Here is a 19,570-nt window from a genome sequence, read left to right as displayed (position 1 = left end):
GAGCAGTGTATTGTCATGTGTTAAAAGAAGCATGGACTCACTGCCAACCCCAAGAGGTGGTCGCAACAGGAGCCATTGATGATTTAAAAAAAAAAAAGACTTGGATACTCATTAGAAGAAAATAGTATAAGTGATTAATGTATAAAGTTATTTTCTTAATGTTTGGTCCAGTGGATCAACAATTGGAACCAGGGGATCAGTTCTTTTGGGGCACAATGGATCATGACTTGTCTTGTGCATGTGCCCTTTCCCTTGTTCTTTCCCATCCTTTGGTTAAATTTGATGGACATTTTGCCTTCTTTTGCAACCATCTTAAAGAAGACCTGTCACTTGCTACCAAATAAATGTAATTACCTTGAAAAAATCCCTGAGCTGCCCTGACTCTGATTTACACTTTGCACTGTGTCATTCTGTTGCAGAGACATTCACATTTGTTGCCTCTGTAGCGCAGTTTGTGAAATCTCTGCTTGCAGTCCAGCTGGGCGTTTCTTAGGAGTCTTCTCTGGGGGCGTGCGCTTTCACCCTTCCATCTCAGAAGCCAATAAATCACAGCTGACAACCTGTGCAAGCAGAGATTTCTCATACTGCTCTCCAAAAGAAACAAATGTGAATATCTCTGCAGTGGAGTGATGCAGAGCAAAATGGAAAAGAACAGCAAACTCAGGGGAGCTCAGGGATTTTTTTTACAAAGTATTTAACTGATTATTTTTGGAGAAAGTGACAAGTTTAACTATGTGGCTGTCTAACCTTGCTGATTCATTATAACTATTTTGCGTGTTGTTGCTGTGCTCAGTCTTGCCATGGTGTATGACCTGTGATATTTTTTATTTATTTCTCTCACCTTTAAAGCGCCATTAGTTCCACAGCACTTTACAGTGATCATCATCACTGTCCCCAATGGGACTCACAAGTTAAATTACCTCCTACTATGTTTTTGGACTGTGGGAGGAAACCTGAGAACCTAGAGGAAACCCATACAAACTCCTTGCAAATGTTGTACTGGGTGGAATTTTAACCCAGCACCCCAGAGCTAACCACTGAGCCACTGTAAAACACATGAACTGTCTTTTGCAACCTCACAATCGTAGCAGCGTTTGGCTGTTCGTCACCCAGTTTTAAGCCTCATACTCAGTAACTGACTCTTTTTCAATCTACATATGAAAATGATGACTATAATCCTACAAAATCCCTGACTATGTGTAAGTTTATCTAGAGGAATTGATGCGGCTTTGAAGGCAAAGGACGGTCACACCAAATATTGACTTGATTTAGATTTCCTTAATAGTTATTCACTTTTTTTATCAATTAATAAACTGTAATCAATTAACATTTTTGAAAGCATTCTCACTCTGCAGCATTTTTTCCACACCTATGTAAAATTTTAGCACAGTATTGTATATTGGTATCCTTCTACCAGGAGCAATTAAATAGTTTTTTCTTATGTTTTTTTACTCCTTTAGACCAGGCAGTGGCTATTACTTTCCAGACCTGCATCACCTGAGATTTGAAGTGGAGGATGGTCGCACAACAGATGGAAGACCAGTGCGCTTCGGGTACAACCCTCTGGAGTTTGAAAACTTCAGCTGGAGAGGATATGCTCAAATGTCTCCATACCAGGTATCTCGGCCTATACCACGGTCCATACTGGAAATTCTATTAATATTTATTCATTATATTGCTGATTTTCATTGGAAACTGTCAGCATGTTTCTCATCAGACACACTTATTCTTAAGCTGAGTTCTTGTAATACAGGAGCAGCAGTTCTTGTTATGTACATTAGATTACTGGTGTAATTACAATGCTTCAGATCACCAGACAAACTCTGCAGTCATCAAAAAGGGAGATTGCAGATAAGAGACCAGCAGAATGACTAGAGAGTGCAGCTCTGAAGTATAATACAGGATGTAACTCAAGATCAGTACAGGATAAGTAATGTAATGTATGTACACAGTGACTCCACCAGCAGAATAGTGAGTGCAGCTCTGGGGTATAATACAGGATGTAACTCAGGATCAGTACAGGATAAGTAATGTAATGTATGTACACAGTGACTCCACCAGCAGAATAGTGAGTCCATCTCTGGAGTATAATACAGGATGTAACTCAGGATCAGTACAGGATAAGTAATGTAATGTGTGTACACAGTGACTCCACCAGCAGAATAGTGAGTCCATCTCTGGAGTATAATACAGGATGTAACTCAGGATCAGTACAGGATAAGTAATGTAATGTATGTACACAGTGACTGCACCAGCAGAATAGTGAGTGCAGCTCTGGAGTATAATACAGGATGTAACTCAAGATCAGTACAGGATATGTAATGTAATGTATGTACACAGTGACTGCACCAGCAGAATAGTGAGTGCAGCTCTGGAGTATAATACAGGATGTAACTCAGGATCAGTACAGGATAAGTAATGTAATGTATGTACACAGTGACTGCACCAGCAGAACAGTGAGTGCAGCTCTGGGGTATAATACAGGATATAACTCAGGATCAGTACATGATAAGTAATGTAATGTATGTACACAGTGACTCCACCAGCAGAATAGTGAGTGCAGCTCTGGAGTATAATACAGGATGTAACTCAGGATCAGTACAGGATATGTAATGTAATGTATGTACACAGTGACTGCACCAGCAGAATAGTGAGTGCAGCTCTGGAGTATAATACAGGATGTAACTCAGGATCAGTACAGGATATGTAATGTAATGTATGTACACAGTGACTGCACCAGCAGAATAGTGAGTGCAGCTCTGGAGTATAATATAGGCTGTAAGTCACAATCAGTTAGCTGTGTACATTACATGTTATTGATTATAATACATTCCCTATATTTGCAGCCAAAAGTCATATTAACCATCAATGTGACTTCCCCTGACCTCTTCCGAGTCGTGTTCAGATATGTGAATCGTGGAGTGGACAGCGTTTATGGAAAGGTGTCACTCATTGAAGAGAAGAAGTTCAATGCTTGTGCCAATTGTAAGTATCTCCCGGCCAGTGACAAGTGGTACATTCCTCAGGGCAGACAGACAGGCTCTGCTGACTTCAGAGTGTCTCATTAGGCAAGGCCAGGGGGGTGGGAGCGAACACAAGATTGGCTGGTTGTTCTAGTCACAAATGTCATGGAAATGAAGCTACTCTCATTTCCTACAGGATATATTTGTTCTGGAACGTAATTACAAGGCTCATCTATCTTGCTGCCTGTAAAGAGCTTTGCTGCGTGGGAAGCCAACATTTGGAGACTCCTATGGTCATAGGACAACTGTGAAAGCTCATTACTTGTGATAAACCGAAAACATTCAGCACACTAGCCTATAGGGGAATTGCATGAGTAGCAATTCCATAATATATGTCTAATGTTGACATCTATTCCTCTGCATGTAGTAGTTTTCTAATAATAGAGTGGGGAAGACTTTGGAGTTCCCTAAAGCTTTGCTGTCAGCTGGTACTTAGCCACGTGATGTTATACGACTGTTTCCTCGACTATAGTTAGAATTGAGTTTGCCAAAAAGTCTACCTGTGCTCTATTAAAGGTCAGACTGTATAGTTTGTCTGCTCTATTTTCACATCAGAATAATGGAGGTATAAGTGGAGGACCTGGCACATCAGTACCGCTACAGACAGCTTATTGATTGCAGGGGAAACCATGTAATGCTTCATTTCTCCTCCGGGGGTGCTGTAGGGAAAGTTCATCTGTGCTGTTGGTTTCTTCCTAGATTACAGCTGATTATTTGGGGTCCCAACAGCCACCCTCCATCGTGTTATTATGTGGTCATTAGGTGAAAATGGCGTACTGCATGCCCGCATGACGCCAGCCTTGCACCTTACATGGCGCCTAATTCATTAAGAGGCGCATACCACTTATTGAATTCATCGCATCTACTGTGGCGTGTGCCGAACCAAAAATGTTACTCAACACAAGATAAAACGCCACACTTTTGATAAATTTGATAGGCAAACATGGCAGCTCCCCCATCCCGCCCCAGCACCTCTCATTTCAGTGAGGCTAATTAAAACGGACCGAAGGTTGCTAAACTTTTGCACTTTTGAGATCATGAGTAAGACTCCATAGTTGAAAATCGTTGATCGTCCTCACTGGTGTGCCAGGTGTTTGCTATGCAGATTTTTTGAAGGACTTTATACTTTTTTTAGTTGTCCAATAAAGCTTTACAAAGTTGAGCTGCCTCCGCCTTCAGCTGGATCATTTCTTCTCTTGTTTAAACTTTTTTGTCATAACTCCACATTGTGCAAAAATTTGCAATTCTTCATAGCCATACCCCATTTTTCTGACATTAAAACTTCGATGAATTGGCCCTTATGTGTTTATTTTATTAGACTAGTTATATTGAATGCGGCAATAAAAAATATCTATATTTTTTTTATACATTCTATTGTTTTAGCGGACTATCGGCATCCTATGAGAATGCCACAAAACAGAATTGCAAGAAAAGATACCCCAGGATTGTTATTCCATGGGGAACTCACTAATTGACCAGAACAGTTATAGGACAGCCGATACATCCTCATTATGCTTTATAGTCATGGAAATTAAAAATCTCATTAATAATGAATCATATGTCAGCGGGAACTAGCAGCCGGGACCCCTACATGGTTGTAAGATCATGAGATTATTCTTACCCTTTTACCCTTGTAGGTTCTGAACAGATCAAGCAGATCGTGTTTCCTCCCAGCAAAGACCCGGCCTTTGTCACTGTACCTCATGGAAGTTTTGGAGAACCCTTTGTCCTAAATCCAAACACGTGGTCTGTGGTGATAGAAGTGGAGGACGTGCTCCTGGTGAGACTCCAGGTTCTTCACACGCAGCTGACTCCCTGGGTTGAGTCTCTGTTCCTCATAGAGTTTCTTCTTCCGTAGGATTACTTTGTCCTTCTTCCTAGTGCTTACTATGAGGCTCCGATCCTCCAGGTGAAAGTGTCTGAGGCCTGCACCTATTCACCCTCCCAGGAGAAGAGCAATCAAAAGTAAGAAAAACATGTAATTTATGATGTGCTCAATCAAGGTGCACCTATGTGCCAAATGAGACCAGTTGGGTCACACAGGCAATCACCATGTGGCAAAAATGTGCTGTTTTTTTCCAACTGTTTAAGCCACATTAGCAAGTGAAATTGCACTCTGATTTGTGGTGCAGCAATAGTTGGAGAGGCACTGCCAAGCTATTATGTGTATGATGACCATCATTCTATATAGGATCTGTGCAGGCTATATAGTTATGCTATATAGGATCTATGTAGGTTATATAGTTATGTGCATGCATTGCCAAGACTACATACACATTAATGTGCATGCAATCGTATTGTGTTTCAGTTGTCTGTTGTACAAATACCTTTCACTGGATGAATTTCCATCATCGGAAGGCATTGAAGGTGTCTGCCGTATGGATAACAGCCTTCCACGTCCATGTCAGACTGAGCAGATCACTCCCCGACATCCACCACTCATAGGATGCTATGGAAGTGATGTAAGTATGGTGCCAGCTCTTCTTGCTTGGTGGCCGACACTTGTAAACATTGACCTTTGACATTGTCTTTTAGATTGATGTCCTGTTCCACCTGCCAGTCCCCCACCCGGGTCGTTACGCCATTATTGTTGAATATGCCAATGAGGAAGACCTTCAGACCACCAATGTGGCAGTGAACTCTCCCCAGATCACACCACAGCAGGGAACCTTCACATTCTATCCTTGCAAGTTCAGGTCAGTCAACATTCAGAGGCTTCAGGCTTCTTCCGGTAACCTGTTTGTGACTTGACTTGGATCCAATGTGTGTTGCAGTTTTCTGTGCCGTGGGGTGGCTTTGGATGCCCAACAGAAGGTGGCCTTTTTTGATCTCAACACAGAAGTCACCATTCGTTTCTCTGCAGACAAGACACAACTGTACTTGGTGAGTCTTGTTGAAGAGGCCACTGTCCTCAATTTATCCCCAGTTTCCACTAAAGACTACACTGAACCCATGTTTTATGGTGCTTATTGGTCTGACTCTCTTTCAGGGTAAGATCTTCTTGATACCTGCTGATCAGTACACCATGGAATATATAGAGCCAAGAGTTCATTGTATTGCTGTTCATGGGTCCTTCAACCCTAGCAGGTACCGTTTGGTGGTCACATCTTGAGTGGCACATTCACTTTTTCCCTGGGTGCTTTCTCACCTAATATCTTTGTCCACAGTGGTTCTTGCACCCCATCAAGATTCCATAAACCATCTCAATCTGTGGTGCTAACCGAGGGGAAGACAAGGACAGACGCCAACAATGGCCAGAAGGTGCCATCCCTCCCTGCACCATTGCCACCAACAGCTGTAGATGCTACTAAACTGATTCGGTTACAGTCTCCAGAAGTGAGTGATTAATGTACATGAAATATCAAAGGGTTAAATTTGGCTTTTCATAAAATTTGAGCCTGTCTCACTCATTTCATTGGTGGCGCATAAATATCATGTGTAGCAGCTTTTTGGAATGTAAAGTAGCTTGAAATTCCTGGGTCTGAATTGTATTAAGGTCCCCTCCTGGCCCAGATCTAGAGGTTCATGTACCCTCAAAGAGCAACCTGTATAAAAAGTTTACCCTTATCATAGTGTACCCTCCTATTCCATATAAGCCTATGTTTGCCTGGTGGTGATGCCAGCTCTGCCATTACTCTGCATAGTAATGCTGATGTCTTGTATGGCAGCAGGATTTTTGGGCCTTCTTAAGCACCAGGACTCGTTGAAGACCCTACCCTCTTAACACTACACTCCTGCACCACAATTACCCTAATTTATATTTAAGAGAGGATGTATATTTACTATAACACACACTGTTCTTTTCATTTCTTCCTCTTTTCTCATCCAGACGAAAGTGACTTATAATGGCCATGTTCAGAACCCTGGACGTTATGCCTTCATTATCCACTACTATCAGCCTGCACAGCCCTCATTTACTGTTGAAGTTCAAGTCCATGGTGGACGTGTATGGCGAGGTGTGATCTTAAGATGTTTTGAGATAGCATGATGTCTATAAAAATCCAATAGTAGAATAATAGATGGTGCAAATTGATTTGCAGTATTTGGTCCAGAAACCTCATCTGATATCTTTTGGCTCTGATCTGGAGCCCTGTGAACCACCTCTTACCTGACGGTATCACCAGCTCCTCTTTGGTTAGCCGGCCTGGTGCATTGTTATCATTGCAGCATTATGAACATGTGACATTGTGACAAGCCAGCTTATCAAAAAAGGGCCATGGATGCTGGCTGGTAAGAGGTGCTTTGCAGGGCTACTGTCTGACAGCTATAGATTACTGATGTGGCCTCTGGACCTAATCTTAAGAATTAATTCCCACCATCTGTAAATCCATTGTGTTATATCTGCCCTATTTCTTCTCCTAGGTTCAGCTAATGCCACATTCTGCCCCCATGGTTATGGCTGCCGGAGCTTGGTCCTGTCTGAGGGTCAGGCCATACTCGATATTAGCGATAATGACCTGACAGTCACCGTCCAAGTCCCTGATGGCAAGATCATCTGGCTGGTAAGTGACTGTGAGTTTCTTGTGTGATCTGGTCGGTTGTCCAGACTCACGCGCCGTCTGATCCTGGATCTCTTTTATTAGGAGTACATATTGGTCATTCCTGAGGACAGTTACAGCTCCAGTTACCTGGTGGAGGAGCCTCTGGACAAATCTTACAACTTCATCAGTCAGTGCGGAGCCAACAGTTTCCAGAGCAAGTAAGTCTCCTCATCTGTCTCCCAGCATGTCCTGACTGACTGTTTCACAAGTTAAGCACCAGCTGGAGCATCACACATTGGAGACCACAGATATTTTGTATGGCGGCCTTTTTCATAGCAACCCTCTCCTCTTAATAAATGGTTCTCCCTGAAAAATGTTGTCCATCTTACCTCTTTAGTAAGAAGCTTGTAATGTTCCTCTTTTCCCTTTTTCTTCTGTGTCTCTGTTTTGCTCCAGCCCAGCCACCTCTAAATTCTGCAGAGATGCTGCGATCTCTCTGTCCCTCTTTTACAACAACGGAGCCCAGTCCTGCAATTGTCACGAAGCTGGCTCTCTAAGTACGACGTGTGAGCCATATGGAGGCCAGTGCTCCTGCAAGCCCAACGTGATCGGGCGAGATTGTGCCCGCTGCGCTACTGGATTCTGGGGATTTCCTGACTGCAGAAGTAAGTCTCAGATTCCTCCAAGAATAATGATGAGCATAGCAACATAGTGGAGAACATGGACATAATGAACATTCATGATAAGGCCTCATTGGGTGACAAGTATTTGTTCTGTACATGTACCCATCCCAACCATATATAAAACATATTAGGAAGTTGCAAGCTTTTCTTTGCTCTTTGCTCAGAGATTAAGTTTTAATTTTGCCCCTTCTTGTCATTCCCTATGTTGCAGCGAGCAATGCTATATCCATCTTCTTCTTTTTTCAGCCTGTGAGTGTGGATCTCGTCTCTGCGATGAAGTGACCGGACAGTGCATATGCCCTCCTCGCACAGTGATCCCTGAGTGCACAGTGTGCCAGCCCCAAACATTTGGCTGTCACCCTCTGGTGGGCTGTGAGGAGTGTGACTGCTCCAAGACTGGGCTGCAGAACATAACCCAACCAGGATGTGATATTCAGACGGGACAGTGCACGTAAGTGACAGCACCACCATGCTGTGGAAAAATCCTGCATGGTTGGCTCTCTCTGCAGTAATCGCCTCATGTAACTTTTCAAATTCATTGTTTTACTTATGCAAATTGTCTCTTCAGAGAGGAAGAGGGCTAGAACTCTAGTGCCACCTATTGGAAGTAGCAATCCTAACAGTCAATGTCGACTCTTTAACAAGCCTTGTCACATGAGTTAGGATAATAGCCAAACCAGAATCTCAATTTGCAGACACTGTGTTTCGAGGTACTGCCCCTCGTCAGTGCAAAGTGGAGAGTGTCTGCAAATTGAGATTCTGGTTTGGCTATTATCCTAAGTCATGTGACAAGGCTCGTTAAAGAGTCGACATTGACTGTTAGGATTGCTACTTCCAATAGGTGGCACTAGAGTTCTAGTCCTCTTCCTCTCTGAAGAGACAATTTGCATATTTCCCAGAGGAGCATTGCGGCTTTAAGTCTTCTCACCTCGATATGCTTATCATGTCACTCTCCGCAAGGAGAAACCATATTTCTTGGATCCATTGTTTTACTTAATGCTTTTTTTTTGTTATTATACTCTAGCCACATCCATAGCAGCAAATACAATTCTCCTGAGTGTGTTTGCACTGTGACATTTGTCTATTCTTCACTATTAGACACGTAGTTGCAGCGCCCCAGAGTCCTGGTCGTTGCAGTACTGACGCTCCGCCGCTAAGGGGAGTGATGGCACGTCTGATGGCACCTAAGGAGTTCACCTGACCAGGTATCACAGACACCAGTATACATCACACTCTGGCCACCAGGGGGAGCAAAGGGTTCTATGATTAGGCCACTCCTCACAATCTGGTAAAACTGGGGGTCGGACAGAAAGTTCGGGAGAAGCTGACTGGGTTGGAACCAGGCAACATCCTGTGGCAGAGGGTGTTGCGGGGAAAGATTCAGGGGGGTCCCTGTCAGGGGTGGGATCCTGAAAGAGGCCTAGCGAACAGAACAGAACGTTACGGAACCGCGCCTGTACGTCATTGCGGCGGTATCTTAAGAAAGGACAAGAAGCGAGGTTTATTGTGGAGAGTGAGAAACGAGATCACAGCAAAAAGGAGATAACACCAGTAGGAGTCGTGCCGTAAGATCGAGGCAACATCCTACTGAGGCGCGTAGCCGGTGGCCGGAACGCCGAGGAAGTATTGGGCTCCAAGCATTACTTCAAACAGCGGCAGGACAGTTGATTATAGGTTGGCTGTCTCACCTAAATCACCTAAGCAGACATAGGGGGCAACAGTGGGAGAGGGGCGACTCTAGGGTCCCGGAAGAACTCCAGGCCTACTCGTCATATGGGTGCGTCCTAGCCATATTATCTGGGGGACGGAGAAGAACATCAGAACAGATATAAGTTGTGGGAAAGAACATCAGAAACAGACACAACAGTTGTGAGGACTATCCCGTGGTGCTCAGCAGGGAAGTACTACAACACATAGGCGCTAGAAGGTAGGCACAGATTTCCACCTGCAAAGGGAACTCTGGAGGTGCCTTCGGACCGGCCGGTCTCAGACAGCCCTGTTAATCGTACTCTGGATTGAGGATCCTGAAGCCTTCAGTAAAGAGGTAAAGAGACTGCAACCCTGTGTCCTCGTTATTCGTCGCGACCTGCACCACGCACCACCATCACACCTTTCATTGGACGCCCCTTAGCAGGGTCACGGACCGGGTCTAGCCACCGTGACAACCCCAGGACTGAGACAGAGAGGCCCGGTACCGAGTACTCCGCGGCCCTGCGTCTGGGGGCGCTCCATAGTGCTCTGCTCTATGGTTCTGGAAAAACATCAAAAGTTTAGCTTTGGTTGTGAATAGAGAAGAAATCACATTATAACTAAGCAGGGTTTAGGACTTATTTTGTTTATTTTTTCGTGCAGCAATTCCATCTGTTATCGACATTAATGCAAACCATTTGCTTTTTGTAGGTGTAAGCCAAACATAATGGGACGCCGATGTGAAAAATGCGCACCTGGTTTTTATGGATACCCCAACTGCAGACCTTGTGATTGCAACCGGGCAGGAACTGAGCAAAGTATATGTGATCCTGTTACAGGACAGTGTCTCTGCAAGGTACAGGAATTGTTCTAGGACCATGATGCACGGCCTGGCCGCAGGTCTCCTGACCCCAACTTGGCAGCTTTATATATGCCTACAAGGAGGCTGTTGAATTCTGGTCAGAAGACCTGCTGCTGGTCTGTGAATCACAGTCCATGACATACAGATGTGTGAATGCAGCCTAACTGCAACTTTACTGTACTGTAAGATATGTATATATATATACTGCTCAAAAAAATAAAGGGAACACTAAAATCCAACATCCTGAATGTCACTGAATGAAATATTTCAGTTGCAAATCTTTATTCATTATATAGTGGAATGTGTTGAGAACAATAAAACCTAAAAATGATCAATGTAAATCACAACTAATATCCCACGGAGGTCTGGAGTTGGAATGATGCTCAGAATCAAAGTGGAAAATGAAGTTACAGGCTGATCCAACTTTAGTGGAAATGCCTCAATACAAGGAAATGATGCTCAGTAGTGTGTGTGGCCTCCATGTGCCTGTATGACCTCTCTACAATGCCTGGGCATGCTCCTGATGAGGCGGCAGATGGTCTCCTGAGGGATCTCCTCCCAGACCTGGACTAAAGCATCTGCCAACTCCTGGACAGTCTGTGGTGCAACGTGACGTTGGTGGATGGTGCGAGACATGATGTCCCAGACGTGTTCAATCGGATTCAGGTCTGGGGAACTGGCGGGCCAGTCCATAGCTTCAATGCCTTCATCTTGCAGGAACTGCTGACACACTCCAGCCATATGAGGTCGGGCATTATCCTGCATTGGGAGGAACCCAGGGCCAACCACACCAGCATATGGTCTCACAAGGGGTCTGAGGATCTCATCTCGGTACCAAATAGCAGTCAGGCTACCTCTGGTGAGCACATGGAGGGCTGTGCGGCCCTCCAAAGAAATGCCACCCCACATCATTATTGACCCACTGCCAAACCTGTCATGCTGAAGGATGTTGCAGGCAGCAGATCACTCTCCATGGCATCTCCAGACTCTGTCACGTCTGTCACATGTGCTCAGAGTGAACCTGCTTTCATCTGTGAAAAGCACAGGGCAACAGTGGCGAATTTGTTAATCCTGGTGTTCTGTGGCAAATGCCAATCGTCCTGCATGGTGTTGGCCTGTGAGCACATCCCCCATCTGTGGACGTTTCTAACCGTTTGTGCGGACACATGCACATTTATGGCCTGCTGGAGGTCATTTTGCAGGGCTCTGGCAGTGCTCCTCCTGTTCCTCGTTGCACAAAGGCTGAGGTAGCGGTCCTGCTGCTGGGTTGTTGCCCTCCTACGGCCCCTCCACGTCTCCTGGTGTACTGGCCTGTCTCCTGGTAGGGCCTCCAGCCTCTGGACACTACGCTGACAGGCACAGCAAACCTTCTTGCCACAGCTCGCATTGATGTGCCAACCTGGATGAGCTACACTACGTGAGCCACTTGTGTGGGTTGTAGAGTCCGTCTCATGCTACCACGAGTGCGAAAGCACAACCAACATTCAAAAGTAGTGTTGAGCATTCCGATACCGCAAGTATCGGGTATCGGCCGATATTTGCTGTATCGGAATTCCGATACCGAGATCCGATATTTTTGTGGTATCGGGTATCGGTATCGAAACAACATTAATGTGTAAAATAAAGAATTAAAATAAAAAATATTGCTATACTCACCTCTCCGACGCAGCCTGGACCTCACCGAGGGAACCGGCAGCGTTGTTTGCTTAAAATTCGCGCGTTTACTTCCTTACGTGAAGTCCCGGCTTGTGATTGGTCGCGTGCCGCCCATGTGGCCGCGACGCGACCAATCACAGCAAGCCGTGATGTAATTTCAGGTCCTTCAGGATTTTAAAATTACGTTCCGGCTTTGTGATTGGTCGCGTCGCGGTCACATGGGCGACGCGACCAATCACAAGCCGTGACGTCACGGGAGGCTGGACACGCGCGCATTTTAAAATGCGCGCGTGTCCTGCCTCCCGTGACGTCCCGGCTTGTGATTGGTCGCGTCGCCCATGTGGCCGCGACGTGACCAATCACAGCAAGCCGTGACGTAATTTTAGGTCCTTCAGGATTTTAAAATTACGTTCTGGCTTGTGATTGGTCGCGTCGCCCATGTGACCGCGACGCGACCAATCACAAAGCCGGAACGTAATTTTAAAATCCTGAAGGACCTGAAATTACGTCACGGCTTGCTGTGATTGGTCGCGTCACGGCCACATGGGCGGCACGCGACCAATCACAAGCCGGGACTTCACGTAAGGAAGTAAACGCGCGAATTTTAAGCAAACAACGCTGCCGGTTCCCTCGGTGAGGTCCAGGCTGCGTCGGAGAGGTGAGTATAGCAATATTTTTTATTTTAATTCTTTATTTTACACATTAATATGGTTCCCAGGGCCTGAAGGAGAGTTTCCTCTCCTTCAGACCCTGGGAACCATCAGGGATACCGTCCGATACATGAGTCCCATTGACTTGTATTGGTATCAGGTATCGGTATCGGATTGGATCCGATACTTTGCCGGTATCGGCCGATACTTTCCGATACCGATACTTTCAAGTATCGGACGGTATCGCTCAACACTATTCAAAAGTGATCAAAACATCAGCCAGAAAGCATTGGCACTGAGATGTGGTCTGTGGTCCCCACCTGCAGAACCACTCCTTTATTGAGTGTGTCTTGATAATTGCCAATAATTTCCATCTGTTGTCTATTCCATTTGCACAACAGCATGTAAAATTGATTGTCAAACAGTGTTGCTTCCTAAGTGGACAGTTTGCTTTCACAGACGTTTGATTTACTTGGAGTTATATTCTGTTGTTTAAGTGTTCCCTTAGTTTTTTTGAGCACTGTGTATATATATATATATATATATATATATATATATATATATATATATATATATATATATATATATATATATATGTGTGTGTGTGTGTATTTGCTGTTGATATGAAATTCTCATCGGATGTCGGTAGCAACCCATCCAATCCCCACAGGCAAAGAAAACAAACCATAGATGTCCATGAATTAAGTTATGTAATAATGAGAACAGTATTGAACACATGAAAAAATAGAGGTGCAAAAAGCTATGGAAAGTCATGACACTAGCTGAAATCTATCAGTAATTAGAAAAGCAATCCTACCACTAAGTGAAAAATAATATCGGCTAGTTCAATTAATGGCCTATAAAATTATTATTATTATTATTTATTGTTATAGCGCCATTTATTCCATGGCGCTTTACATGTGAGGAGGGGTATGCATAATAAAAACAAGTACAATAATCTTGAACAATACAAGTCATAACTGGTACAGGAGGAGAAAGGACCCTGCCCGCGAGGGCTCACAATCTACAAGGGATGGGTGAGGATACAGTAGGCGAGGGTAGAGCTGGTCATGCAGCGGTTTGGTCGATCGGTGGTTACTGCAGGTTGTAGGCTTGTCGGAAGAGGTGGGTCTTCAGGCTCTTTTGAAGGTTTCGATGGTAGGTGAGAGTCTGATGTGTTGTGGTAGAGGGTTCCAGAGTAGGGGTGATACGCGAGAGAAATCTTGTATGCGATTGTGGGAAGAGGAGATAAGAGGGGAGTAGAGAAGATCTTGTGAGGATCGGAGGTTGCGTGTAGGTAAGTACCGGGAGACGAGGTCACAGATGTATGGAGGAGACAGGTTGTGGATGGCTTTGTATGTCATGGTTAGGGTTTTGTAGTGGAGTCTCTGGGCAATGGGGAGCCAGTGCAGGGATTGACAGAGGGGAGAGGCCGGGGAATAGCGGGTGTCTAATTACCAATTAAAATGGTGTGTAATTACCAAGGCGCCACACAAGAAACATGATTGAAAAAAACAGGGACCTGTCTCAAGACCTTCACAACCTTATTGTTGCAAAACACACTGATGGCAGCGGTTACAATAGAATTTCTAATCTAATAAAGATTCTGGTGAGCACTATTGGGGCCATAATCCAGATGTGGAAATAGCATAATTTCCACCATGATCAGGTGCCCTTCGCAAGATTTCAGACAGAGTAGTGAAAAGAATTTTCAGAAGAATTGTCCAAAAGCAAAGGACCACCTGTGTAGAGCTACCTACAGGTATGACCTGGAATGAGCAGGTGCATTTTATTCAAAGAAAACCATAAGTAATGCACTCAATCTTCTGGCCTGTATGCACGCTCACCACACAAGACTCTTTCGCTGAATAAATAGCATGTCCAAGCTCATTTAAACATCGCTCAACAACATTTAAGCAATCCTGTGAAATACTGGGAGAATACAGTCTGGTCAGATGAGACCAAAATTGAACTGTTTGGATGACTTAATACACATCTTGTTTGGAGGCCAATGTGTGCGACTAGTTTCTCCATACAGGAGGCATCTTGAAGCCGTCATCACCAAAAAAATGCTGTTATACAAAGTATTAAGGTAATTTCAGTAAGTGCGTTCCATACTTTTTCCCTGTATTATTTCTCATTATTACATATAACTTAATTTATGGACATCTGTCGGTTGAATTCTTTGCCTGAATTATATTTAATCCTAGTAGTGGGGAGCAAAGTCTATTTAGCATCCTTAAAGGTTCTGTAGTGAAAGGGTTGGTGATGTGTATCAGGATTTGCTGCCAGCACTTGGGTGACCCATCTAAATCTCACAATATGATGGCTGCAGTGAAATTCCTTGAATAATTTTTTTTCTATTTCTAGGAAAATGTTGAAGGTCACAACTGTGAGCAGTGTCGCTTGGGCACTTTCTTCCTGGATGCTGACAATCCTAAGGGCTGCACCCGCTGCTTCTGTTTTGGAGCCACCGATCGCTGCCACACTGGGTCCAAGTACCGTACTCAGGTAAGAGACACCCTAAGCACTGATATACCCCCTCCTCTACTGCTCCACACTTCTTGGACTCATTTTTTAACATCTTTCAGTTCAGTGACATGAGAGGATGGATTCTAGTTGGAGGAGATCGCCAGGAGGTGGAGATCACAGAACTTCTTGCAGAAGGTCTCATTGAGGCTGATCTGAGTGATGTTCCGGATGTCTACCAGGAGTTCTACTGGCATGCACCACGCAGCTACCTCGGGGATAGGGTGAGTTAAAATCTAGAGCCTAAAAAAAATTGTTATATTAGCTTTCACATATCAAGAGCAAAGCTCTGGGTGCAATATTTGGGGAGCAACACTTGTATGAAGCCAGGGATCAGGAATAGCTTTATTTCCTGGTTCTGTGTCTGGATGGAGGAGATGGAGCTGTGAGAGCAGCACTGTACAGCCTCCTGTGAACCTAGGGAAGAATACAGCAACTTTTCATCTTGTTATCACCCCTCTTACTAATTACAACCTGTTGTTGTTACCTCTCCGCTTTACAGCCCTCAGTGACCGGAGGGGAGGGATTCAGGAACTTTTCTTCATGTTATCACCCCTTCTTACTAATCACAGCTTGTTATTGTTATCTCTGAACAGCCCTCAGTGACTGCAAGGAAAGGATAAGTTGCATTTACCCTGAAAGATTATTAAAAATGAACATTCTTAAGAATACTTGTTTCACGATAATCTTTCAGTGTAAACAGGCGGCCGACCATCCGATGACAAAGCAAAATGCTCATTCTTTAGGTGAAATGATCTTTTGTGCAACACAAAAGTTCCTTGTTCTCAGCAATTTTTCAGAGCTCGCACTGCCGAGCGCATTGACTATATCACCCAGTGCACATAGTTTACTGCGGTCTGCCTATGTATACAAGCTATTAAATGACCAATGAAGGAAAGGTGGATCCAGCAATCGCACAAAATGGTAGGAAAAAATATGTGGATCTAAAAGATCACATTTAGGGCTGACACTCATCTGCGTTTATAAAATTGGTCCGGTGTTCCTGAAAAGTCAGACGAGTGTCATGTGAGTGTCATGAAAGTACAATGCGATTTTTCTCACCTAGCGTCCGTCCATATGACATGCGTTTTTAACATCCACTTTTACATAAAGGAATTCTTTGTTATTTCAAGCTAGTTTACTAACTAAAAAACAATCTTAGATACAGATATAAATAACCAGCTGAGGGAAAGCGGAAAGCTAGGGGATGATGTTCATAATCTGGGAAGGGGGTAATAAACAAAGAGCTTCCCAGGCTATTAATATCAGCTCACAGCTGTCCAGTTAGCCTTTACTGGTTATTAAAATGGGAGGCCCCCCAAAAAATATGTGGGCCCCACTATAATTAATAACCAGCAAAGGCTAGGCATACAGCAGCAGGCTGATATTTACAGGCTAGGAAGGGGCCATGAATATTGGTCCCCTTCCGAGACTAAGAAAATCAGCTCTCAGCCACCCCAGAAATGGCGCAACCATAAGATGAGCCAATTCTGGCGCTTTGCCTCTGCTCTTCCCCCTTGCCCTGGTGCTGTGGCAAGTAGGGTAATTGTATTGGGGTTGATGTCAGCTTTGTATTGTCAGCTGGCATTAAGCTCAGGAGTTAGTAATGTAGAGGCTATATGACACGCCCATTACTAACTCCATAGTCATAAATGTAATAAAGACACACAGAGTAAAGTACTCTAATTGAAATAATTTCACAGATTCCTTTATTTCAAATAAACACTCTGTACCCTCTTTAACCCATTAAAAGTAATAAACCACCATATTCCTCACCTGTCCAACACCAATCCCTTTGTCCCACAAAGAACTCCAACTCTGCTACATTTGGATGGTTTGTTGAGCGATGGCATGATACGAGTGCTCAGCAAGTTAGCTGGAACACACTGTCGCAGGCGCGTGAGAATGCTCCAGCAGTGTCTAGCGCTGACATGAGAAAGGTCACCGAAGTTCATAGTTCTGATGAACCCCGGTCACCTCACAGGTGTCACTGCTCGCTCTTTGAGAACTTTCTCACATCGAAAAGTGATGTCAGTGAGGTGACTTGGATTCATCAGCTATGAACTTCGGTGGCCTTTCTCACATCAGTATTACACACTGCAGGAATGTAATCACGCTCCTGTCTCAGTGTGTTCTGGCTGGCTTGCTGAGTGGTCGCATTTTTCCATCGTTCAGCAAACCATACGGATGTAGCAGATCTGGAGTTCTTCATGGGACAGCATCACATAGGGATTCTCGGAGGACAGGTGAGGAATATACTGGCTTATTATTTTTTATTTTACAGTAATAAATGGGAAAAAGAGGGACATGGAGTACAGCATTTATTTAAAATAAAGGGGTTTATGTCTTTCTTTCAGTTAAAGGACTTTATTCTGGCTGTGTATTTTTTACAATATTACTATGGGGTTAGTAATGGGTGGTGTTTATAGATGCCTCTCCATTACTGACACCTGGGCTTGATGTCAGAGGCAATAAAACAGCTGACATCAACCCCAACCCTATTACCCCACTTGTCACCACACGCCATTTCTGGGGCGGCTGATGTTCTTAGTTTGTATGTACTGTAGACATAGGTTGTAAGTTACATGTATGAAGTCTGGGCATTCTGAAATTTTATATTTACGCTGTTGGGTTACTCAAGATTTGCGTAACTCAGACTTTTAGTTGATGAAAAATTGCATGGAGGCGCCCACTAGTGATCTATGGCATTTCCATATTATGAAAGGTGTCTATTACACTTAATAATTTGATTCTTTGAGCGCAGGTTTCTTCTTATGGTGGGTTGCTGAGATACGAGCTGAATTCTGAAGCCATCAGAGGAGACCAGATCTACATTCCTGTGGAGCGGCGGCCAGATGTCATACTGAAGGTATAGGGCACAAAAGCACAACTTATTTTGGAGATTATTCTTTCAGTTTCATTGCAATGTACAATGAGGTCTTTTGTGTCATTTTCTATAGGGGAACCAGATGAGTATTGCCTACCTGGAGCAAAGATACCCTTTACCTGGAGACATACACAAAGGCAAGGTCCAACTTATAGAGGTAAAGCATGGTGATGTCAGTCTGATAGAGCAGAACACTAACCAACGAAACCTGCACAAGCTGAAAGGAGGATCTGAATCCATAAATCTCCTATGTTCCTTTTGGTTTTCAGAGTAACTTCATTCACATCGGGACCAATAATCCTGTATCTCGTGAAGACATCATGATGGTTTTGGCAAATTTAGAGGCGTTGCACATTCGAGCTTTGAATTCCCAATCCTCTGCAATGGTGTCTCTGCGCCAGGTTGTTCTGGAGATTGGCCAGGGGACAGGTGTTGGAGTGAGGGCCAGCAATGTTGAGCTGTGTATGTGCCCTGCCAACTACCGGGGTGACTCCTGTCAGGTATCTAAAGAGTTTCTCAATGTTGTCAAACACTCAACCCCATGACTACCATGCTGTTCCCAGAGTGATGGTTAGCTTCTCACTGCTAAACCACATCATTAGGAGACAAGGGTTCATGGAGTGGCCTGAGAACTTATAACCAAGATGGAAAAATAGTCAGCCTTCTTTGGTTGTCAGTGACCAGTGCATCAGGTTCTGCCTTGTTTATCAGAGCCCATGAAATTGTCTCTGCTACTGTACCAGCCATCTGGAGTCATAACCAGTCAGACATCATGTATGTATTGTGGTCCCATTCTGCAAAAGTGTCTCCATGGTAGTGCCTCCGAACAATAGTTGATCTCTATGGGTACGTGCCAACAACCAGGAATTGGTGAGGTTTTCACACTGCATATTTCTGCAGTGTCAAAACTGCAGCGGCCAGATGTTACAGCATAGTGGATGGGATTTCTAGAAATACCATGTCCGCTATGTGTGCATGTGCACCTGTGCCTGTGGATCACCCATTGAAACTGATATGTGGTGCGTCTTTCAGGACCGCAGCATGTCAATTTCTCTTGCTGAGACGCCAGTCTCCGCAACAGAAATTTAATTGATTAGAATGTATTGAATG

At 44.2% G+C, this 19,570-nt stretch overlaps 1 protein-coding gene across 1 annotated transcript in view; it reads left to right on the top strand.

Moving 5' to 3' along the window:
• Window positions 1-19,570, top strand: part of LAMA5 (laminin subunit alpha 5) — a 116,915-nt gene that overhangs the window by 70,622 nt on the left and 26,723 nt on the right. The window contains exons 22-41 of the mRNA XM_077252870.1: window positions 1,461-1,617; window positions 2,847-2,985; window positions 4,661-4,803; window positions 4,882-4,988; window positions 5,332-5,485; window positions 5,559-5,719; window positions 5,798-5,906; window positions 6,013-6,110; window positions 6,191-6,359; window positions 6,853-6,979; window positions 7,386-7,525; window positions 7,607-7,722; window positions 7,961-8,169; window positions 8,434-8,638; window positions 10,588-10,732; window positions 15,415-15,555; window positions 15,636-15,797; window positions 18,338-18,442; window positions 18,534-18,617; window positions 18,730-18,960. Coding sequence (XP_077108985.1) covers window positions 1,461-1,617; window positions 2,847-2,985; window positions 4,661-4,803; window positions 4,882-4,988; window positions 5,332-5,485; window positions 5,559-5,719; window positions 5,798-5,906; window positions 6,013-6,110; window positions 6,191-6,359; window positions 6,853-6,979; window positions 7,386-7,525; window positions 7,607-7,722; window positions 7,961-8,169; window positions 8,434-8,638; window positions 10,588-10,732; window positions 15,415-15,555; window positions 15,636-15,797; window positions 18,338-18,442; window positions 18,534-18,617; window positions 18,730-18,960 — 2,902 coding nt within the window. The remainder of the gene's footprint in view (window positions 1-1,460; window positions 1,618-2,846; window positions 2,986-4,660; window positions 4,804-4,881; window positions 4,989-5,331; window positions 5,486-5,558; window positions 5,720-5,797; window positions 5,907-6,012; window positions 6,111-6,190; window positions 6,360-6,852; window positions 6,980-7,385; window positions 7,526-7,606; window positions 7,723-7,960; window positions 8,170-8,433; window positions 8,639-10,587; window positions 10,733-15,414; window positions 15,556-15,635; window positions 15,798-18,337; window positions 18,443-18,533; window positions 18,618-18,729; window positions 18,961-19,570) is intronic.

This window comes from Ranitomeya variabilis, chromosome 4 (assembly GCF_051348905.1).
Source record: "Ranitomeya variabilis isolate aRanVar5 chromosome 4, aRanVar5.hap1, whole genome shotgun sequence".
In the NCBI taxonomy this organism is placed as follows: Eukaryota; Metazoa; Chordata; class Amphibia; order Anura; family Dendrobatidae; genus Ranitomeya; species Ranitomeya variabilis.
The sequence above is the reverse complement of the archived record's forward strand: the minus strand, read 5'-3'. Positions and strand labels throughout refer to the sequence as shown.